The sequence below is a fragment of the Culex quinquefasciatus genome, chromosome 2 (genome assembly GCF_015732765.1).
Source record: "Culex quinquefasciatus strain JHB chromosome 2, VPISU_Cqui_1.0_pri_paternal, whole genome shotgun sequence".
Taxonomy (NCBI): domain Eukaryota; kingdom Metazoa; phylum Arthropoda; class Insecta; order Diptera; family Culicidae; genus Culex; species Culex quinquefasciatus.
In genome coordinates, this window is record NC_051862.1 from 90,449,213 (window position 1) to 90,474,224 (window position 25,012).

The window sequence follows — 25,012 nt, forward strand, 5'->3', positions numbered from 1 at the left end:
ATACCGAGCTCGAAAAGTAGCTTAATTATCACCAAATCTTGCTATAACTCATCACATATAACTCTTATCAATTTGGCGTCTTTGACATAGTTGTTTGTTTTGATATTACTGCCAACTCTTCTGAACATTGTAATCGTCTAAAATCAAAGTTCAACATAGTTTTAGTCAAAAAACTTATTTTTGGCAGGGATTTATGAAAAAGGTTCCAAAACTGGTATTCAACGCAAAGATAGAGCTTTGGCGTCTTCCACAAAGTTTGTGGAAATTTTCAGCCCTACAACTTTGCCGAAGACACCAAAGCTCTATCTCTTAACTGTCAAAAGTTAGAAATTCCATAGCCTACTGCGATGAGTATTTTGAAAAACAAATTTCATCAAAAGTAGGCCATGACAACGCTGAACAAATTTGTATAACATGTCGAAGCACGAAAATGCTTACTTTTTGCTCTAATCAATTAAGTTCGTCAAAACAGCCTTTTGAACCACTGTGTGGCGTTTTGACCGTGTCTAAGATAGCTAAAATCGGATGAAATGACGCGGAAATATATATATTTTTTTTAAAGTGGCTTTTGCAAAAAATGACGAAAATTGCCATTTATCGAACAACCCTAGCACGATGTAGGTAACCCTAATGGCCAAACAAAAAAAATACGGGGCGAATTATTTTGGCCAAGGAACCCCCAGAAAAATGTTTTTCAGAATTTTTGTATTTCCCAGAATAAGTCTAAGCTCAGGCTGGTAAGTTTTTTCTCTTATATTTTCTATCTTAAGAAATAATTTCATCATTCAAATTTGTAACGGGATGAATACAATTACTGAAATATACATTTTTCAATGATTTTATTCAATTTGTAAATTCGACAAAAACACGAACAACAATTTATCAAGATTATTATGTTAATTTGTCTCAGTTTTCGTTTAGATTTGTCAGTTTCTGAATTCAGCGGTGCACAGCTAAAAAAGTAGTAATCCAGCTGCGTGTAAAAGGCCTGGGTGTAAAATAAATATTGCATTATTTTATGCAATTTTATGTGATTTTACACCTTGACATATGTAGCCCATCAGTATGGGAAACCAACTTGACCGAAATGTCAATCTCATATACACAGCTAAAAAAGTAGTAATCCAGCTGCGTGTAAAAGGCCTGGGTGTAAAATAAATATTGTATTATTTTATGCAATTTTATGTGATTTTACACCCAGAAACATGTAGCCTATCAGTATGGGAAACCTACTTGACCGAAAAGTCAAGCTCATATATGCGTTTATTCTTACAGTTATTCATCGGTCTGATGGCCGAGTGGGCTAAGGCGCCAGTCCTTACTATTGGTGCTGGGTTTGAATCCCGTCGGTTGCAACTTTTTTTTGTGTTTGCAAAAATTGTACATGCAGTGTGTAATATTAAATGTTTATTTTGACGAAGGTGATGTGCATGCCTTTGCATGCGAATATACCATCGGATTTTTTGCTGTGTGTGCTAATCTTCAAAAATGGATATTTTTGAAACAATCGTGTTTTTCATTTTATTTTAAACAAACTCCTGTGAAATCTTTTCGAATTCCAATTCCAAAATTTCCCAAGTCATAAATTTTGATGATAGGGGAAATATACAATTTCTCAGCCTATTTCTATCAGCACTTTGATCATGAATTACAGCTTGTTCGGACCCAATCCCGCCTGGCCACGAAACGCTTTCTCACCTGTACTTCGGCTGCTGAGGCTTCTTTCTACGTTGTGTCTAGTTGTGTTGTGTTTGTCCTTCGTGTGTTGTGTTGTCCTTCTGTGTCCCGAAATTCCTCCTTCCAGATTCCTTCCGTACCTCCCGTGCTCGTTTTCCTCTTCCCTTTTCTTTATAGGTTCCACAGGTATGTTCCAGAGCAGGTGTAGCAGATTCCCGGTAAGTATTTCTCCACAGGTTCTCAGGAAAACACGACGAACTTCACGATAGAAAACTACAATTTATTCCACAAGAAAACTTAACTTTCTTCTTCTCTTTATTCGCGCAAAGGTAAACAAAATCTCCTCAGAGAAACGCGAGACGACGACCGGCTGCGACGACGATTTATTTGTACTGATACTACACTCAAGCAGTGCAAAAAGGAATGCGCAAAACTCTACGATGGTGCGTGTGATCGCGACGATCAACAACACCACTACTGTTGCCCTGCCGTGTGCACACGCAAGATAGAAAATTATAGCAAAACAGAAATCTATGCTACACGGCAGGGTGACTACTCAAACTAACGTTTGCGACCAAACATTCCGGCCACCAAAATTCTGTAAGAATTTAAAAACTAAAGAAAACTCTAAACCTAATTTTGCTTCCTTAGCTACTTAAAACTAGCACTGTTTAAAAATTCAAAATAATCTTCTTAGCGCCTTCTTCGCCCATCTCCGTTGCGCTGTATGGATGTCGGTCGACAGCGATTCCTCCGCTTACGGTGCGCCTTGTGACGGTTGAGGGTTGAAGGCGTTCGGAGTCTGCCCGATCGAGTCCCTCTCGAAAGGCAGCAAGCAAACTCGGGATGCTTGTCGCTTGTAGACAGCACCGTTCGGCAGGCGCAGCTTCACGACCCGGACGACGCCATCAGGACCGGGGTAGACCTCGATGATGCGGGCAAGAGGCCACTCGATTGCCGCCTTGTTGTCCTCCTTGAGGACCACCATCTGGCCAGCCTTCAGCTGGGTTGCTTGCGGGAACTTCTGGTTCTGGTTGTGGAGTTGCGAGATGTACTCTCGCCTCCACCGCTTCCAGTGCTGCTGCACCAGTTGTTGCAGCTGCTGGTAATGCTGCAGCCGGTTCGTGGGGATGTCCGAATAGTCCGGATCTGGGATCGCCAGCAGCGATGTTCCGGTCAGAAAGTGCCCTGGTGTGAGCACGTCCAGCTCGTCCGGATCCTCGGATAGTGGAGTAAGCGGACGGGAATTCATCGCTGCTTCGATTTGCGCGAGGACAGTAATCATGTCCTCGAACGAGAGTTGTCGCTGGCCGAGCACGCGGATGAGCGACGTCTTGGCGGACTTTACCGCCGCCTCCCACAAGCCACCGAAATTCGGCGCTCTCGGTGGGATAAACTTCCAGTCGATGCCTCGACGAGAAGCTTCGTTGGTGACCTCTTCGATCACCGTAGGGTCTTGCAACAGATCGTAGAGCTCTCGCAGATGGTTGCTAGCTCCCTGAAAGTTCAGGCCGTTGTCCGAGTGGACTTCCGAGGGCAGGCCTCGGCGCGCAACGAAACGTCGCAGGGCCGCAAGAAACGCCGCGGTCGTCAGATCCCCTACAAGCTCAAGGTGGACCGCTTTTGTGCTGAAGCACACGAACACGGCGATGTACGCCTTCAGCGCAGCTGCTCGACGGTGTGCGGGCTTCAGGTAGACCGGGCCACAATAATCTACACCGGTGACGGTGAACGGACGAGAGGGAGTTGTACGAGGCTTTGGGAGTTGACCAGGGGGTTGCTTGACAGGGACAGGGTTGCTTCGGAAACATCGCACACAGTTCCGATACGTGTAGGTTGCCAGTTGTTTGCCACTTAGCGGCCAAAACTCCTGGCGAACTTGAGCGAGCGTCATGCGAGGACCAGAGTGGAGGGAAATTGCTTCGCCTTGCTCCAATACTCCTCGAATGCCTCCAACCAGTGCGGACCTTGAAACCACAGACGCAGTCCAACGAGATCCTTCGGCATCACGCCGCGCGAAACGAGGTCCGCTGGATTCTCCGTCCCCTTGACATGGTTCCAACGATGTCCCTTCGTCAGCTCCTGAATGTGCGAGACTCGGTTCGCGACGAACGTTGGCCAGACGAACGATGGCGACTTGAGCCACGCTAGTACGACTGTCGAATCTGACCAAAACCAAGTTTCCGTACCCTCCATCTTGAGAGCTTGGACCACTCTACTGTACAGCCTCGCTGCCATCAAAGCCGCGCACAGCTCCAGTCTTGCTAGAGTGACCTTCTTCAAACCTGCAGGACGCGACTTCGCCGCCAACAGGCAAATCTTGACCCGTCCTGATGGGTCAACTGAGCGAACGTATATGCATGCTCCGTATGCAGCCTCCGATGCGTCCGCAAACACATGGAACTCGACGTGCGCTGGATTCTCCACGAATGCGCACCTGTCGACTGCTATCTTGGCTAACTCGGGTAGTTGCTGGTGGAATTCCGTCCATTGTGTCGCCAGCGCCGGCGCCAACGGGTCGTCCCACCCTTGCGTCGCTACCCACAGCAGCTGCATCCGGATTTTGGCCCATGATATCACCGGGGCAGTGATTCCGCTCGGATCCCACAGCTGGGCGATTATCGAGTAGACCCTTCTTCTGGTCCACGGTCCGCTCACGGACAAACTCGACACGTCGATTCCCAGCACATCTGGCCCAGGTTGCCAGTTGATGCCCAGTGTCTTCACCTGCTCCTGGTCGAAGTTGAGCTTGGTCTGCGTCCCCAGATCGTCCGCAGCTAGCCCCGCCAAACGCCCCTGTGGCGTTCGACACCCACTTGCGCAGCCTGAAACCGCCCTTCGGCAGCAGCTGCTCCAGCTCTTGCCGCAGCAAAAGCGCTTCTTCCTCGGACTCCGCTCCTCCGATGAAGTCGTCGACGTAGAAGTCCCGCAGCAGAGCTTCCCTCGCACGTTGGTACACTTCACCTTCATCATGCGCCAGTTGCTGGAGACATCTTGTCGCTAGGTACGACGATGGGGCCAGGCCGAAAGTGACCCGAAGCATCTCGTACGTCCGAATGGGCTCCGACGGTGACGGCCTCCACAAGATCCGCTGCAGAGGGGTGTCGTCGGAATGCACCTTGACCTGCAAGTACATCTTCTCGATGTCAGCGACGAGAGCAACCTGCTTCTTCCGGAAACGAAGCACCAGGTCAAAAAGCGGGTCCTGGAGAACTGGGCCCACCATCAGCGCTTCATTCAACGAATGATTTGACGTCGTCTTCGCCGAACCATCGAACACCGGTCGAATCTTCGTAGTTGTGCTCGATTCCTTGAACACCGGATGGTGAGGAAGGTAGCACTCAAGGCGCGTGTCGCCCTTCAGCTCCTCCTCCGTTACCAATCTCATGTGGTCCTGCTCGAGATAAGTGTGGATCGCTTCGCTGTAACGCACCCGAAGCCCTTCGTCTTTACCGAGCCTGCGCTCGAGCTGCATCAATCGTCGCACCGCCATATCCCTGGATTCGCCGATCATCTTCTCGAAGCCCAAGCGCTTCGGAAGCCGCACCACGTACCTTCCCGTAGTGTCGCGTGAAAACGTCGTCTGGAAGTGCTCCTCGCAATCCTGCTCTTCTTGTGTTTGCTTCGGTGCCTCCTGCAGCTCTTCGATGGTCCAAAACCGCTCGATTTTCTCCTCCAGGGTCGCGTTAACCGAAACGTGACAACTCGGGACAGGGTTGAGGCTTCCCAAGTCCGTCTTCCCTGCTGCTATCCAACCAAAAACTGTGTTGACAAACAGCGGAAGACCTTCACCAGGACGCTGGATCTGCACCTGACCACCATTCAACAGCAAGAACTCGTAGAAGTGCTCCAAACCCAACAGCAGGTCAATCGGAGCGCGCTTGTTGAAACCGGGATCCGCCAGAACCATATCCGACGGGAGGTTCCACTCGCCGATGGCAATCGTTGCCGACGGCTGGTCCTCGGTTACACGTTTCAGTACCAGAAACTCCATCGGTACGGTATAGTTCGAGACGCGCGAGGAAATTATTGCCGACGCCGAGCTGTCAACCTGCATCCGTGCGCTGCCGACACCGGATATCGGTACGCTGACCTTCTTACGGGGCAATCGCAGCATCTGGCACAGCCGCTCCGAGATCAAATTTGCCTGCGACCCGCTATCAAGAAGTGCTCTCGCCGTGTGCAACTTTCCGTTGCAGTCTTTCACCGAAACGAGAACCGTCGATAAGAAGACGTGAATCTTCCTCGACTCCGCTGCCACGTTTGCAGCGTAAATGGTTGCCACAGAGCTCGTCAGAGCCTGCGGTGTGCTGGCCGTTCCCGTCCCTGCTGACAGTACGCTAGAACCAGCAGCCTGCTGCACCACCGGGGCCGGCCTGTTCGATGCCGAACCACGGACACCCGCTGGCTTCTCGGGGTGGATCAACGAGTGGTGCCTTCCACCACACGTACTGCAGCGTGCAGCAATCGGGCACGTCCACATCCTATGTCCAACACGCAAGCAGTTCTTGCACAGCTTCTGCTCGTAGATCGTCTTGATCCGCTGCTCCACCGACAGCCTTTTAAAATCCGGACAATAAGAAGCTTGGTGAGATCCCTTGCAAACTGGACACTTCTGCGGGCCAGCATCCGTCGCAGCATTCACCACAAGCTTTGGGAAGGGCTTCTTTGCTGGCTTGCCAGAAGTCACAGGTGACGATCGCTGAACTTCCGGTTGCTGATCGACTGCAATCGCTTCGAGAACCCTCGTCTGATTCTCCAAAAACTGGATCACATCCCCGAACGTCGGGTCCGCTAGTTTCAGCGCCGCTTCCTCCCAGCTCTTCTGCGATGCATCGTCCATCTTCGACACCAACAGCTGCGTCAACAAAACTCCCCAGCCCGACGAAACCTCACCCAACTGATCCAAGATCTTCGTACACCGGTCGAAACAGTCGATCACTTCATGAATCCCACTCGCCGTCAACTTCTCCGCGCGCGGAAAGTGCAACAACGCGTTGACATGCCGTTTCTTATTGAGATACTTGTTGGAGAACCGTTTGACAAGAGTATCCCACGCAATCTCATAGTTGATCTCGCTCAACTGGAGATTCTCGATCTTTCTCTCAGCCTCTTCAACCACGCATGACCGCAAATAGTGGAACTTTTGAATGGTCTTTAAATCCGGGTTGTCATGGATCAAAGACTTGAAGGTGTCATGAAAAGGCAACCACAGATCGTAATCCCCGTTAAACTTTGGCAATTCAATCTTGGGCAGATGGACGCCAGCATGCACTTTTGGTGCCCCATCGTTAGAACCAGAAGAAGGCGCAACCACCTTTGGCATCCTAGCTAGCAACCCTGCCCTTACCTCGTAATACAGATCCTCAAACCTCCTCATCTCGCTGCTGCTCCTTCTCCTCCAACTGCTTCACTCGCTTCTCCACTTCCTCCTTGGACGCGTCGGCAGTGACGCCTGCCTCGTAGTCCTTGTCCTCGAGCTCCTCGATCTCCAGCTGCAACGCTTCAAACTCCTCCCATTTTCCTTCGAGCTTTTCCATCCGAACAGACACCAGATGCTGTTGCGTCGCCGCATCGTAGCCCTTGAGGAAACTCTTCGATCGAGTCAGGTGCGCGATGATCAGGTCCCGCTTCTTGACCAGCTTGGCCCTAGTCGACATGATGACGTAGATCGCACACTGTGGGGAAAGGTACACAAGCGAAGCACCACAAACAACGCGCTTAACGGAATGGAAAGAGGCTCACCTGTGAGCCTGTAAAACTAGGCCTTGTATGTTTTACGCCCAACAGGAACAAACAGCAACTTTCCGTCCTTCCAGCAGTGAGCAGTCCAGTGACGTCACCAGCGCGGCAGTGTCACACGTCGAGAGTAGCGAGTTGTACACCGGAGCAATCCGAGAAAGCAAAAGGGTTGCAATACACCGTCGAGCAAGAATTCGTGCCGAGTACTCACCCTGTGAGCCTGGCAGTACAGGCTTTGTAAACCAACCGTATGAAAATACGCGCCCCCGGTAAACAAAACACCTGTCCAAACACGCACAGAACTGAAGCAGTCCCCCAGTACAGCACAGGTACCGCTCGTACTCGAAACCGTCGCCAATCACACAGCAGTCGGCCGTGTTGTTCGTGATCGTCCAAATCGTTCAGCAGCAAACTCCAACAGCAGCAAAACGTCCCAACAGGACAGTACCGAGAAAGTACAACAACGTTGAGGATTCCAAAACGTAAACAGAATAGACAAGTGTACTCACCGTGTGAGCCTGTCCTCCAGGCCGTGCACGTCTTAATGGAAATCCTCTCCCTCGTAGGGTCGTTGACCTCCTCTTCCCGGTCGTTGAACTTGTTGCTGTTGCTGAGCGCCAAAAACAAACAGTCGCGATGGCCGCAGAGTCTTTCTTCTCCAGCAGCGATGGCGAACTTTTCTCGGCGCACAAAGGTGATCGCGATGGCGTTTCGCTGGGCCACCCAAGGAACAAATCCTGGTCACGGCACCAATGTTCGGACCCAATCCCGTCTGGCCACGAAACGCTTTCTCACCTGTACTTCGGCTGCTGAGGCTTCTTTCTACGTTGTGTCTAGTTGTGTTGTGTTTGTCCTTCGTGTGTTGTGTTGTCCTTCTGTGTCCCGAAATTCCTCCTTCCAGATTCCTTCCGTACCTCCCGTGCTCGTTTTCCTCTTCCCTTTTCTTTATAGGTTCCACAGGTATGTTCCAGAGCAGGTGTAGCAGATTCCCGGTAAGTATTTCTCCACAGGTTCTCAGGAAAACACGACGAACTTCACGATAGAAAACTACAATTTATTCCACAAGAAAACTTAACTTTCTTCTTCTCTTTATTCGCGCAAAGGTAAACAAAATCTCCTCAGAGAAACGCGAGACGACGACCGGCTGCGACGACGATTTATTTGTACTGATACTACACTCAAGCAGTGCAAAAAGGAATGCGCAAAACTCTACGATGGTGCGTGTGATCGCGACGATCAACAACACCACTACTGTTGCCCTGCCGTGTGCACACGCAAGATAGAAAATTATAGCAAAACAGAAATCTATGCTACACGGCAGGGTGACTACTCAAACTAACGTTTGCGACCAAACACAGCTTTTATAAAGTGTTTTTGACTGTTTCAAAGTAATAAATAGCTCAAATAAAAGTGAACCAGCAACTCTCCATTGTTGATGTACCGTAAACTGGGGTGACTTTGATAGCCCGGGGTGACATTGATAGAAATTTGATTTGGCCACTAATTTTGATACATCCTATGTAACAGTCACATTGTTGCATATATGTTCAATAATAAGCTATCCCTTAAAGCTTACATACTAAAAAATTTCAAAAATTTTTAGATATCAACTTGACGAGCATTTGAAAAACCTATCATAGTCACCTCAGGCTATCAAAGTCACCCCAGTTTACGGTATCTAAAACACTTCACCGTAAAGTGAATGCCTTTACCATATGGTTCACAAACTCTCTGCCAAAGTTGTCATTCTTCGCTTTTATCAGCCCCACCATCGTTGAGTAGATCGTACACTTTTCCGGCAACTTAGTCAGACAAAATCTTGTTCCGGAAGTTGCCCAAATCCGACTCCAGCACAAATCCAACCCCTTATGAAGCTACAGACAAAAAAGTTTGATTCTTTCATTTGAAAACAAAACTTAGTCAAATTTGGTAAACGCTTTTTGCAAATTCTAACTATTTTTCAAATAGGTATTTAATGTTTCTATATGGTAATCGTGAATCAATATGAACCATTTGAACTTAAAAACCACCTTATGATTTAGGGTATCCATTAGAGTAAACATCCTCAAATAGTTTTTTAAAGTCATCAAGAAAATAGTTGACCATTACAAACATTCAAATAACTCTATTAATAATGGTAACCATTTGACAAATAGTTATCAAGGTCCGCCAAATAACATTATTACAAATGGTGACCATAACTCATAAGGTTGTTTTAAGGTCCTCACTAGAATTCATATAGTTTTCGTTTATCCGGGATTGTATAACATAAAAAGGTCTGAAAATATTTAGAAATTTTTTTTTCTGTTAAGTCATAATCATAACCTAATTGACTGAAAAAAACTAACTAAGCAAAATGCATTTTTTACGTACGATCTGCATGGATAAAATTTCATATGAATAAAAAATTATAAAGAAAACTTGTTTTTCGAAAATTTTGAGAATTTATCTGTTGCTAAATTTTAGCCATTTTATGAGTCATGCATTAAAACTATAATACAGAAAAGACTTTCAATAATAATGGTTGTATTTTTTTTTCTAAAGAACTGGAGAAGGTCTCCCCTGTTCTGGAAAACGGTCCAATTCCATTTCCATCTATCTAGTGTGGTGGGACAGCATCCCAATTTGAAAGAGCGAAGGGGAGTATGTGGGAGTGTAAGTGAGGGGGAAATAATTCACACCTTATTGCGTCCCCATCTCAAACCGGGACCATTTGACTGGGCAGGTCATAAATCATGATGGTGGCGATGCTGAAGCTTCGAGGACGACCCCATTTTCTGTCAATTGCAGAAAATGCACACACCATTTTTTATCTTTCGTTTTTTTTTCGTGTGGGGGAATTCGGGATGCTGGTTGGGAGTGCTCTCCGTAAAAGTTGGGGAACCAAAACAGGCGATACTGTCAAACTTCATGTTGGTTTGTCATATAAATGGGGGAAGGGTACGCGGTTGTGCTGAAAAGCTGAATTGGCACATTTTTAATTGGCGTAAATGTTTGATGAGAACACAACCATGACTTGGGACGGACATCAATCGTGATTTGATTCGCGGTTGAATTGAATCAAACGGGTTCAAAACGGTGAGGAATATTTTTCGACACAATTGAAATATTAGGACCCAATAGGATCAAATTGGTATTGGTGATTTGTTTATGGAAATATTTTCAAAAAATGAGTTTCATCAAAATTTAAAATAATAAAACATGATAAGCTTGATTGTGTAAGTAACAACTCCTTCCCAAACTTATTTTCATCTAATTATTTGCTCTAAAAGTTGATCCCATCAATTCGATTCCACCCCGCAAATTCCTTTGTTTGTCCCCAAAAACCAATTCATCGGTGTGCGCAAGGGGTCGGGGAGGCTCGATTGAGTGCGAGTCCCTAACCTTTTTTGACTCGAAACAATCAATGGCAAACAGATGGGGCAGCAAAAAAAAGAAGCTAAAAGAGAAAAAAATACCCCCACGAAAGCTGCTTCACCTTTAATCAAACGATTGGCATTCCAATCTGAACCCCTCTATTACTGGCCTCAATTTGGCGAATCGTGTCCTAGGGAAACATTCCGGCAGGATTCGGTTTTGGTTGGGAGCCGACGTCAGCACCACCACAATCATGCGAAGGCACACAAAAAAAATACTGCTCGGAAGCTAGAGTGCTGTCTGGCGAGACAAAGTCAAAGGACCTCACCACACCTTTTGAGGGTCAAGCGGTAAGTTGGGGTTTCTTTAGGAATATGTTTAAAAAATATTTTTTTAATTATTGTCCAATTTATTAAAATTTTGTAAAAAGCTGAATATTCCATTAATGTGAAAATAAAACAATTCGTTCACCTAAAACTCCCCTACTGTCACGCGTTTGTTCAGAGGAAACAAAAAAAAAAACCTTCAAAAATGCCCACTCAACTCTTGTTAGTCGAAACTGGTCGAAATCTTTTGTTGGCGTGGACGAAAGCAAAAAAAAAAAAAGAAATGTGCTGAAATCCAACAAGAACACCTTAACTCAAACTCTAACGTGCACGTGCGATCACGTTCTAAGGGAGGGGACCTTCATTTGTAGTGTAAACAAGAAAAAATATTTGAAACTTAAATCAGTTAACCTGATAATTTAAATTAAACTATTTAATATGAACGATTATTTGATGCAGAATAATCGTTTGCCAATTTTACAGAGTTTTTTCTTGAAAAATAAATTATTTTCATTTTTTAAAATTTTATTTGCCATTTCAAGAAATTCAAGAAATTCAAGAAATTCAAGAAATTCAAGAAATTCAAGAAATTCAAGAAATTTAAGAAATTTAAAAAAATCAAGAAATTCAAGTAATTCAAGAAATTCAAGAAATTCAAGAAATTCAAGAAATTCAAGAAATTCAAGAAATTCAAGAAATTCAAGAAATTTAAGAAATTTAAGAAATTCAAGAAATTCAAAAAATTCAAGAAATTCAAGAAATTCAAGAAATTCAAGAAATTCAAGAAATTCAAGAAATTCAAGAAATTCAAGAAATTCAAGAAATTCAAGAAATTCAAGAAATTCAAGAAATTCAAGAAATTCAAGAAATTCAAGAAATTCAAGAAATTCAAGAAGTTCAAGAAATTCAAGAAATTCAAGAAATTCAAGAAATTCAAGAAATTCAAGAAATTCAAGAAATTCAAGAAATTCAAGAAATTCAAGAAATTCAAGAAATTCAAGAAATTCAAGAAATTCAAGAAATTCAAGAAATTCAAGAAATTCAAGAAATTCAAGAAATTCAAGAAATTCAAGAAATTCAAGAAATTCAAGAATTCAAGAAATTCAAGAAATTCAAGAAATTCAAGAAATTCAAGAAATTCAAGAAATTCAAGAAATTCAAGAAATTCAAGAAATTCAAGAAATTCAAGAAATTCAAGAAATTCAAGAAATTCAAGAAATTCAAGAAATTCAAGAAATTCAAGAAATTCAAGAAATTCAAGAAATTCAAGAAATTCAAGAAATTCAAGAAATTCAAGAAATTCAAGAAATTCAAGAAATTCAAGAAATTCAAGAAGTGCAAGAAGAATGATTCAAGAAATTCTATAAAAAATATCAAATATTCAGAAAGTTAATGACAATTAAAAAAAAAAATAAAAACATATGATTTATGATTTAAGATTTATGATTTATGATTTATGAGTTATGATTTATGATTTATGATTTATGATTTATGATTTATGATTTATGATTTATGATTTATGATTTATGATTTATGATTTATGATTTATGATTTATGATTTATGATTTATGATTTATGATTTATGATTTATGATTTATGATTTATGATTTATGATTTATGATTTATGATTTATGATCTATGATTTATGATTTATGATTTATGATTTATGATTTATGATTTATGATTTATGATTTATGATTTATGATTTATGATTTATGATTTATTATTTATGATTTATGATTTATGATTTATGATTTATGATTTATGATTTATGATTTATGATTTATGATTTATGATTTATGATTTATGATTTATGATTTATGATTTATGATTTATGATTTATGATTTATGATTTATGATTTATGATTTATGATTTATGATTTATGATTTATGATTTATGATTTATGATTTATGATTTATGATTTATGATTTATGATTTATGATTTATGATTTATGATTTATGATTTATTACTTTGTTTGTGAGGACTGGAAGATATTGTTGTATGAAATGGATACAAGTATCACAGCCAAGGACAAAATTAACGTCAAAACAGATTTTAACCACCATCAATCCATCCAGATTCAATCAGAACAATGAATTATTCATAAGGCAACCAGAGCGCGGTCACTTTTCGACGAAAACAAATCACTTAATGAGTTCTATTTGTGCGTAAACCAGGGGCTCCAACATGCCAATCAAAGTGATGGTAATTGTCGACAGCTGCCACTTTACGTTTCTGTTGCTGCTGTTTTTCTTCCTAGCAATTTTCCACTTCGATTAGTTCAAATTTTCCAGCTCAACTTGTAGCAGGGTTTTTGGGTGGGGATTTTCCCACATAAATAGGCTTAGGCCCCGGATGCGGACTGAAAGGTGTTACAAGCTCTTCACACAGTTCGTCGCGTTCCGAGCGCAGATAATCACCGTAAAGTGGGAGAAAGCAGCAACACCAGCTCATGAATACTATTTAGAGCGGGGAACGTAAACTAGGACTATTTATCTAGATTTCTCAAGTATATCAGAGGTGGGATTTGCCAGCACCAGCAGCGAAATGAAGTGATCTCAATTTCTGGAAGACTTTGGAAAGAGGGGAGGGGGGAGATGGGGATGAAAAGGGGTTCTCTTAGAGTGACAGGCAGAGAGATTAGGTTTGATTAGTTTCCTTGGCACGGGCCATCATCTTAGTCTTATAAGGATACTTTAAATCAAATGCTTGGCAGCCTGAACATACACATAACCCATCAAAACCAGATGAGCATTACAGGACAAGATCATGATAAGATGCGTTTCCTGTCCTGTTTGGCATCTGATAAATAATTGGAAAATATCCACAGCAAATTCTATTTATGTAGCATTTCTGGTTAACAGGGAACATGATTGAGCACACTTATGCATTGCACACACACTATAAATTGTCGTCTTGCGTCTTGATTGACAATGTTGTGATTGATAGATGGGACATATTATAAATTGAAATGCCTCCGTTTGAGCGTGCATTATTGATTTGGAATGCCCCCGGGAGGGGTGAATAAGTGAGCAAATATTTTCTTGGAAGAGCCAAATGAAAAGCTTGTTTTCAACTAATGCAGAAATGTTTATAGTTTGTGCAGATTCTAATCAATTTTAATTTAATCGATACTGAAAAGCAAAAAGCAAAAAGCAAAAAGCAAAAAGCAAAAAGCAAAAAGCAAAAAGCAAAAAGCAAAAAGCAAAAAGCAAAAAGCAAAAAGCAAAAAGCAAAAAGCAAAAAGCAAAAAGCAAAAAGCAAAAAGCAAAAAGCAAAAGCAAAAAGCAAAGCAAAAGCAAAAGCAAAAAGCAAAAAGCAAAAGGAAAAAGCAAAAGCAAAAGCAAAAGCAAAAAGCAAAAGCAAAAAGCAAAAAGCAAAAGCAAAAGCAAAAAAAAGCAAAAGCAAAAAGCAAAAAGCAAAAACAAAAAGCAAAAGCAAAAAGCAAAAAGCAAAAAGCAAAAGCAAAAAGCAAAAGCAAAAGCAAAAAGCAAAAGCAAAAAGCAAAAGCAAAAGCAAAAGCAAAAAGCAAAAGCAAAAAGCAAAAGCAAAAAGCAAAAAGCAAAAGCAAAAGCAAAAGCAAAAAGCAAAAGCAAAAAGCAAAAGCAAAAGCAAAAGCAAAAAGCAAAAGCAAAAAGCAAAAGCAAAAGCAAAAGCAAAAGCAAAAAGCAAAAAGCAAAAAGCAAAAAGCAAAAAGCAAAAAGCAAAAAGCAAAAAGAAAAAAGCAAAAAGCAAAAAGCAAAAAGCAAAAAGCAAAAAGCAAAAAGCAAAAAGCAAAAAGCAAAAAGCAAAAAGCAAATATAAAGTATGTCACGCAAAAATCGGCCAAAATTAACCCCCCCTCCCCCCTATGTCACACTTTGTCACACAAGGTTGAACCCCCTCAAAAAGTACGTCACATTTTACCAGACCCCCCCCCCCCTTGTTTCGATGGGATTTTTTGTAGTTTTTATTTCTTTAACGTGAAGACTTCCATCATTGTCATGATTTTTCGTTCAAAGATATAAATTTTGCGTCGCTTTCAATATTTTGACAAAATTCCTTCAACAAGTTATTTAGAATAGTGCCCTACACATGCTGATTCCTTTTGGTAACGATTATCCCATTCCTCGTAAAGTTATGGAAATCGTCATTAATCAATGATTGCCAACTAGGACGTCAATGACTGTACCACAAAATTATATAAATTTTGAAGCACAATTGATTTAGATCAAAAATTCCTTAAGTGGCTTCAAGAAGGCAACAACCGGCACATGCTGATTCCTTTTGGTGCTGAAATTCGTTAAATTGAATTTAATACAGAATATTTTATAGTGATGATCAATTTTCTTCGAAAATGATCAACGCCTTCACCTTAAACTCTCATAATTTTGGTATTTTTGCCAATTTTAATATGGAAAAAAAATTATAAGTTGTCTAATTATTCATTTTTTAGAATAAACATTGCGATATAAAAAAACAGTTTTGTATCTTTTTAAAATTAGACCTAGTAAAACATTCAAGTATTAAAATATCTTGAAAAATGTTTTTCACAGCTTTGTATCTAATAAGTTCAAACCATTTATAGCAGTTTTCTTATGAACATCCTGCTTTCAAGCCATTTATTTTTATCGAGCAAGTATTTGCAAAATATTGAAGTTCCAGCTGAATAAAAAAAAGTGACTATATAATAATTCATAATTTGATACTTCTAAATAATAGTAAGCATACAATTTTAGAAACAAGGATTTAATTTAATTGTGTACATTTCGAATTAATATTATGCAATATTAAAAAAAAGCCTAGCTTGACGTCACAGTCTCGCCAACCCCCCCTCCCCCCTTCGTCACATCTTGTCACACCTACGGTAACCCCCTCCCCCTAAGAGCGTACGTACTTTATGGATGACGCCAAAGCAAAAAGCAAAAAGCAAAATGCTTATTGAAAAAAAAAGAAAAACGAATTTGACTCAGTAATTCAATGATTTTCCAAAGAATAAACTAAAATTTTATGACATCGGTTGATTTTTGTTAAAATTGCTTTATTAAAAGTTAAAGAGTTTAATCATTCATTTCAATATTTTCATAATTTGACATACATATTTCTCCAAATAATTGATAAACTAATACTGAACAAATTATAGGATTACCCAGTACCAAATTATGCTGATAAACTTCAAATCTAATCAAATGATGAACAACACGTCATCTGAAACAACAGCACCAGTTGTGATTGCATCGTCAGCATCATTCATTGATTCATGCCATTTTCACAACTGCTGCAGCATATCCCATCACCATACGCAGCGTGGTTGTGTTGAAAATCTGCCTCCTGTATTTAATTGAAAAACATCCGAAACCACATGAAAGACCGAATCCAGCTCGCTATGGCCACTTTTGCTAGGAGGAAACAAAAAATTAAAGCTTCCCCATGTTCATTCATAACTCATCAGTGCAAATATAAGGCCCAAATCGGGCAGAGGGCCGTCCATAAAGCAAGTCGGTCAAATTTTTCAAACTTTTTTAGTTTATTTGCGTTGAATGAATTGTAATTTCTGTATAAATTTGCTATTTAATCTATGGATGACCCCCACCCCTCAAAAAAAGGGCAGGGAGTAGCGGAGCAGTACTCACTGAGGTGAATAAAACTGGTTCATGCTACGATTAACTTTCATGCCAGACTGGTTATGCTTTTTTTTCTCTCTCTCTCTCTTTTTCCCTTAACCAGAGGCTCATCATGCAAAATGCGTGTGCTCCGACGGTGATGTCCGGGGTAGGCTTGACTTCCGTCGAACCGGCAGGCCGTGCCAGCTGCTGCCATCAGGACATGATGGACACGGCCCCGATGGTTAATGTTTAATCTTTTCGTCAGCCAGGTGGAGCCCGACTGCTTTTTTTCCAGGTCGAAACATATGAACATTTTGCATGGATGAGATTTCATGATGTGGGGTGGCTTTTTTCATAATCAGTTTCGTAAAGTTAGTCTTTGGGATGCTTTCAGGTGGAAAACTTTCGGATTAGAAATGTTTTGTGCCTTTGAAGTAGTATCAACCCGAGTAATTGCGAAACATAAATGAACAGCTGGGATTCAATCAGCTTAGATGATTACCTCAAACTATCATTTTATCCTGTTGAAAGAGCTTTTCCACAAGCAGGTCATATCCATCCCGAATCAACTTCTCCAATAGGTCAGAAAATTTCATGGCTTGATTTTTAATGAAATTATTTCTCAGTTTTCTCTTATTTTGCTTGAAACTACACAGAAAAAAAATGATGGTAATATTCAACGGGAAATGGTGACAGATTTTGTGTCAAAAAAATGTGTATTGCACACTTTGCACCAAATTCTCCACCCATGCAAATCATAACTGCACACCAAATATTTGCACACTTGAAATCCTACCCCTTCTCCCCCCCCCCCCCACCCCCTTTCGTCTAGAGTGGTGCGTGTCTCGGCTGAGCTTTGTTGCTTTCGACCAAAGAAGCTATTTTATGTCATTGGTTCACCCGTACAAGTCTCCATACAATTTTGGCAGCTGACCATACAAAAATGGTACGTAAATATTCAAACAGCTGTAACTTTTGAGTGAATTTTATGATCATTTTGGTGTTTTCAGCAAATTTGTAGGTATTGTTGGGAACTTTTGAGAAAAAAATAGGTACACGGAAAAAAAATTCGCCGATTTTTTAATTAACATTTTTTTCACAAAAACTTAATTTCCCAAAATATGTATTCTTTGATTTTCGATATTTTTTTATATGTTTTAGGGGACAAAAACCCGCAACTTTTGAGCAATAGAGAAGTGTGGTCAAAAAATCTGTCGCCGAGTTATGAATTTTTGAAAAAGTAGTGATTTTTGAAAAAAACGCAATTTTATACCAAAAAAAAATTTGACCTAAATTTTTTATGTAAAATTGAATTTGCAAACGAAAAGTACATTAGGGGAGCTGGGGGTAAGACGGCCAGGCGGGGTAAGACGGGCACCCCACTGTTTTAATAAGTATACTAATGAATATTACTAAAATGTTTAGCAATACTGTTCCTCATGCTAAATAATGCATATGGAGTCACCTTTGCCAGAAATATTGTTTGAAATAGTATTAAAATAGCTCAAAATAAACAAATAATTTTTGAACTTGAAACTGGATGTAATTTTCATGAATTACAACTTAGGCATTTTTGTTAAATAACAATATGTTTTTCTGTCTTCAAATATTTTTTCATGTTAAATTGAAGTTTTCCCTAGATTATGTCCCTCGAAAAAGTTCAAAAAATGTGATGAACTGTTTACAAAAAATGTTTTAAAAAATAATTTATTTGGGGGCAAGACGGCCACCTCCTCCGGGGGTAAGACGGCCACCCGTAATTTGTAGATTTTATTTGATATAGGTTATATTTTTGACGGTTTTTGTCTATTAAGACATATTTGTAGATAAAGGAAAAGCATTTTCAATAAAACTATCCATTTTTAACCAAAATGCTGTTAACTACCGTTTTGACAACATTCTTTACTGTGATATAGCAAAACTCCTATGAAATCCTATCAAACTTTTCATAAAAATCGCTAATTTAATATTGTTTACATAATTTTGATTTACTTATTCTAATCGAAATACACAAACTAATTTTTTTTGTATCAAATTGTGTTTGTTTTGTAGTAAAAATTCATAGTTTTTCATAAAATGTGGTCGCAATAATATGAAATTCACTGAGCCAAAATATGAAATTTTTTAAACAGCATTTTTCTTCACATTTGAAACCAGATTTTTTTTAACCAAAATATTTATGATGTTCAGAGAAGTCTGTTGAACCAACCATGTAGGTGTTTGGGTGGATTTAGCAAAGTTATTAAGTTAATTTATAGCATTGGCCGTCTTACCCCACATGGGTGGCCGTCTTACCCCGCGTATTTCATATATATACGATTTCAATTATTTTTTTAAAATTGCTGAAAAGTATTGAAAATTGGTTTTTAGACCAACTAATTTATGTCATTTCTATAATGTACTAGTAGTAGAACAATATGTACGTAATTTGAGATCAAAATAATCTGTTGTGTAAATTTTATTAGACTTCTCCCTTAGGGTGGCCGTCTTACCCCCATCTCCCCTAAATATTTTTTGAAAAAGGGCTCCGTTTTCAAGATTTAGTCACCGAAAGTTTGATTTTAACGAAATATTTGCAGTTTTTTGATTTTAAAAAATATTGACCATGAGCGACCATTTCTGATTTTTTTTTTTGAAAAGTTCAGAAAAATTGCTATGAAATTGTCTAAGAGACATTGAAGATTGGACCTCTGGTTGCTGAGATACAGTGGTATAAAGAAAAATAAACCGGAAAATTGAAGTTTTCTAAGTCTCACCAAACAACCCACCATTTTCTAATGTCGATATCTCAGTAACTGATGGTCCGATTTTCAATGTTAAAACATGAAACATTTGTGAAATTTTCCGATCTTTTCGAAAAAAATATTTTGAATTTTTTTAAATCGAGACTAACATTTCAAAAGGGCCAAACATTCAAAATTACGCTGTTTGAGTTTGAGCCACATCAAAAAATACAAATAAAATCTATTTCCGGTTTTGGTAGAGAGTTGCTCAAATGTTTCATGTTTTATAAGTAGTTGCTGAGTTATCGACATTATAAAATAGTGGGTTGTTTGGGTGAGACTTAGAAAAAAATCAAATTTCCTTTTTTTTAATCTTTGCTTGGAAATATCTCAGCAACAAAGTTCAAAAATGCAAAATATAGAGAATTTTCGCAGCTTTTCAAAAATATTTTTTTCAAGAGTGGGCAAACATGGCCACTCATTTAAAAAAATGAATAACTGCTACTATTTTTAAAAAAGACTCTCTGGTTGTCAATATCCAAGGGACCGTCGAGGAAGAGAATCATCAGTTTACAGAACGTTGCAAAATGAAGACTCGATTGAAAATATTTTTTTCTTGATGCCCAGCTATGGGAGAGAATCATGGCAACGTCCATCAAACAAAAACAAACTAATGTCAAACACCCTTCAAAGCTTCGTTTCGCCAAGAAAAATGTCTATGCAAGCCATGAGAAACTGAAATTATTGACAACCGGAAGAGATTTTTAAAGCAAACGGAATCCAAGGGACCGTCGAGGAAGAGATCCTTCAAGCAAGGGAAAATATCGAGGAATAAAGATAATTAAAGTATGCAGATTGAAGGGACTGAAGAATTCATCGATAGATGGAGAATTATTGATATTGAGAAGATCGACAGCCAGAGAGTCGACTGTAATTTGAAAACGGCGCACTTTATCAAAATGTCACTAAAGTTTTTTTTTTTATTTTTGAGACCAATAATTCGATTTTTTGAAAAAATCAGTTATGATTCAAAAATTTATAACTCGCTCAAAGATTTTTTGCCCATTCTGGAAATTTCTGAAGAGTAAGCATTTGATGTCCCCTAAAACATTTCAGAAAATAAAAAAATAATAAAAATAGTGTTTTTTTTACAAATCATGTTTCAATGACAAAAAGTGAAATAGAAAATCACCTAATTTTTTTTACCCAGTACCATATTTTTTCAGTGTCGTTCAGTCGTCGTTACTTTGCCGAAGACACCAAATCGATCAAAAAATTCCTTCCAAAGATACTAATGATTACTAATGATGGAAAACGGCTTCTTTGTGCATACCGAAGGCACCAAAAAAGCACAGACAAACAGACGTGACTCTCCATACAAACTATTTTTGAAATCCATCGTCCTTAATCAAACCACCAAATCACGACGACGCCAGCGCTGCCTGGTGAGCTGATGACGAAGCGCAACCCAAACATACCAATACAAACCCATTACTGTCATATGTCATGTCAGTGTATGCGTGAGACAATCAAGCCTTAACGATTGTAAACATCAACAGCTGATCGAAATAATTTTGTTGTTGCTGATCGATGCAAAAAAAAATCAACGTCGATGGCCGAAAATGACGTTGGATTAGTTCCGTTTCCAATGGCAGAACTTCATGAGCCAAATCATGCGGCAGCACCAGCAACGACGCACTACAATCGCGACGACGGAGATCAAATCACATGTCCACCCCGTTGCTTCCAAGTTCTATCGAAGTTTCCTCCTCCTCCAAAAGGTCGAACACCTGGCACCATCATCAACAAGATACTCCAAGTCACGAAAACATGAGTAGTGACCGCCGAAATAGAAAAATTAAATTCAAATCCACCAGAATTGATCCCCACGATGGGCGTTTGGAAACATCCGCGGGGAACGTGTCCACGGCGCAGTTAAGTTGCGCTAAACAACAAAAGCAAAAAGTGGCAAAGGTTTCAAAAAATGATGCCGTTAACCCTCTACTGCCCAAATTTTTTTTTCGAAAATTTTTATTTTTCCCGTGTTAAGGAGGTCATTTTGAGCAACTTTTGTTCTACGAAAAACTTTACTTCTCTTGTTTTATGTTTTTCTTGTTTCATTTTTAGTATTTTAATTTGCATTAATCTTGTTTAGTTTATGTTTGTTTTTGGTAGTATTTGGCCTATTCTACCACCTTCTATCATTACATTTTGCCTATCTAATTTTTTCATGTTTTTATAGCCACTTTTTAAATTTTTTGCTTGTTTCTCACATTTTCTACTATAAAATGGCACCATTATCATTTAAATTGTAAATAAATGCGTAGAGGCATAGTCTAGAACACTAGAAAAATTACTGCATACTTCTTTTTACTTAAAACAAAGGAAATGTTAGTAAAAAACACAGCCAAAGTTGACACCTAAAAAAATGACATTTTTGAAAACATTGGAAAAGTCTAATAAAACAAGTAAAACTCCCAACCCATACATTTTCTAAAAATTTAAGAGTTCTTCTTTCCAATGCATTTTAAAGATCAAAAATTGGTTGAAAAATGGATTTTTGGCGATTTTTTAGATCGAAGCCCGTCTAAAGGCGGGGTTGGGTGGCCCAACATCGCCAAAAGGCCAAAAGGACGACCAGCAGCAGCAATCTGAGCAGCAGTCCACGAAGGATAAGCAAGTTGCTCCGAAGGAGTTGACTCCACCACAGGATCCGGCTTCCTCCGCAGTAGCGGGCGCCTCAGCAGCAGCCTCGACATCGGCAGGCAGTTCAACCGGGTTAATATTGGGGCAAGAGGCTATGGCCAAGGCTGCCCCAACCATTTCCTGCAAAGCCTGGATTGTGATTCACCGTTAGATTTCCTGAATTCCATAAACTTTTGTGATCTCATTTGCTCCCTCGCACGTGCTCACGCTCAACTTAAAAACAAAAACACGCATCACACACACTGAGAAATTACGGGTGAGCTGTCACGACAGCAGCGCCATCAGCGCCGGGTGAGTGGATGCCGAAACAAAATTGCATTTGAAATAACCGTTTTTGAAGGACGATGGTTCGGCACTCGAGTGTCCCGTCTGTTTGTCTGTGAAAAAAGTCTCAGCCGGATTGAAAAATACAAACAAAATCGAATGACCGAAATCTCAGAGAATTGCTCATTTACAATATTAATGCTCTGGGCATACTAATGTCTCGAAGCAAATTTTAGTAATTTAGAAATATAGATATAATAAAATTTATAAACAAAAAATATGTTTTATAGATGGTATGAAAAATATTTTTCCTTAGTTTTGTTCAAAATCTTTGAATATTAAATCAAGTTGATTTCACGAATAAAAAATTAAATATAAAAATCACTTTAAATTTTTTTTAATGCTGAAAAAATAAAAAAATATCAAATTATTCGCTCTACAGCATTGCCTTGGCGTTCTCGATTGCGAGATTCCTACTCGAAACTAGGTGTCCGAAGGCTTGATTGTTGAAGCAATTGCAAACCTCTTTTTACACCATAGGGGGATGGCGTCGCTATTTTTAGACCACGTTTTCCACTTTTGCTCATCGAAACCGACTACTTTATCGACTTCATTTTGCTGGGCGAGATAGGACGCCGTCTATTTTTAGACGATGACTCAGCACTTTTCCACTCTTGCACTTAAAAAAACCAGGTGGCAGCACGATGTAACGCCACGTCCCTATAGCTTCCATCCACCCCTGGATTCAAACTGACGACCTTTGGATGTTGAGTCCAACTGCCTACCAGAGACTCCACTGAGGCAGGACCCAGGGAGATGACTTCTACTCCTGAACTGAGCTAACGACCTAACACCTCTAGGTTAGACCGGGGCCAACATTTACTTCCCAGCCCGACGGAAGGCGTGATCAGACAAATCTGGATGAGAGGCAATCATGCTTACCCCTACACCACGGTCCCGGCAAAATCAATCGAAAAAAAATCAGTTTCAGTGTTAGATTTTTTTAAATTTCATATAAATTTAAAGTAGAAAATAGAAACTAGAAATTAAATCATCGATTTGAAAATACTGCAACAAGAAAACTGGGTTAGGATTTTTTGATCAACCTGTTTACTACTCCAATTGCAATTTTTAAATAAGAATTCTTTAAAGCAATCGGCAAACATTTGAATTTAAAATCAATTTATCAAAATGGGGATTCAGGAGGGCGCCAAATTGATGCATCGCCAAGGTCCCCTTGGACCCAAGGTGCATCCCTGAAGAAAAGTAACATTTTTCGTAGAGCAAAAGTTACAAAAAATGACCTCATGAACACTGGAAAAAATATGTGGAATATTCACTTGTCACCACTTCTTAGTGAAAGTTACTCAAAAACCTATACAATATTCCTACTCTCAATTTTTATTAAAGGTTTTGATCCAGAGAATAACTTTGGAGAACATCGCAATGCGCTAGGAATGTTGTATTTACACCAACATAATTATTTTTCAATCATCGATTTGACGTAACCTCAACTCACTAGATCGATTACTTATCTATAAGCTGCACTGGATTTAAGCCATCGCCTCATTCCTCCTAAACGACTTTTCAATTTAACGATCCTCAAAACTAAAACAGATTGTTCAAAACTTTTTCATCCAACATTTTTATCATGCAAAAATATATTTTCACGTCTTTCATACAATTATCAGCCGGTATGAAAATCCGTAGATTTTGGAGATCCGTAGAAATGGCTGAAATCCGTAGATCTAAGGAGAAATTCGTAGATATGACATCCCTGTTTCGACCACTTTCGAACAGTTTCAAACTAGGCTATGTGTTTGTGATAGTTTTTTTCTGCTGTTGTTTGAGGTGTGCACTTTGTTGGAGAGCTTTCCACAAATTGCACGATTGTCTAAAAATCTCTGAAAATGATGATTGTTCACCAGAAACTGATGTATATTCATCAGGTTCACATTTTTACATATTTTTAGGTAATATTACTAAAAAAAAGGGTAATATTCAACCTACCAAAATTTCAACATTCCAAAATTCAACTTTTTTTTTTGCTGTGCATTGAGAACAACCGGGAAACCGTGGTGTAGGGGTAAGCGTGATTGCCTCTCACCCAGCCGGCCTGGGTTTGATCCCAGAAGGTCCCGGTGGCATTTTTCGAGATGAGATTTGTCTGATCACGCCTTCCGTCGGACAGGAAGTAAAAGTTGGCCCCGGACTAACCTAAAGGTTAGGTCGTTAGCTCAGTCCAGGTGTAGGAGTCGTCTCCTTGGTAGGCAGTTGGACTCACAATCCAAAGGTCGTCAGTTCGAATCCCGGGGTGGATGGAAGCTCAGGTGTAAAAAGAGGTTTGCAATTGCCTCAACAATCAAGCCTTCGAAGACCTAGCTTCGAGTAGGAATCTCGCAATCGAGAACGCCAAGGCAATGCTGTAGAGCGAATAATTTGATTTGATTTTTTGAGAACAAAATTCAAATTCAAAAAATCTTGACAAGTTCAGAAGAGTGTTACCCATTTGAAACTTGATTTAAGTCATCTCGAACAACCCCATTGATATAAGTCGCATATCAGTCAGCAACTTTTTGTAGACACTTCACATTCCATCATGATCCCTAGCAAATAAAAACGCACTCGAC

The 25,012-nt window shown here is 40.0% G+C and overlaps 2 protein-coding genes across 2 annotated transcripts; both read right to left on the reverse strand.

The window, feature by feature from the left end:
- Positions 1-2,434: 2,434 nt before the first annotated feature.
- On the reverse strand, positions 2,435-3,571 carry LOC119766095. The gene has a single exon (XM_038250486.1). The coding sequence runs from the start codon at positions 3,569-3,571 to the stop codon at positions 2,435-2,437; it is 1,137 nt and encodes a 378-aa protein (XP_038106414.1).
- Positions 3,568-7,003, reverse strand: LOC119766096. Its single transcript, XM_038250487.1, has 2 exons — positions 4,510-7,003; positions 3,568-4,454 (listed from the first exon to the last, which is right to left on the reverse strand). Exons 1-2 carry the CDS (start codon positions 7,001-7,003, stop codon positions 3,568-3,570), a joined length of 3,381 nt encoding a protein of 1,126 aa, XP_038106415.1.
- Between the last annotated feature and the right edge of the window lie 18,009 nt (positions 7,004-25,012).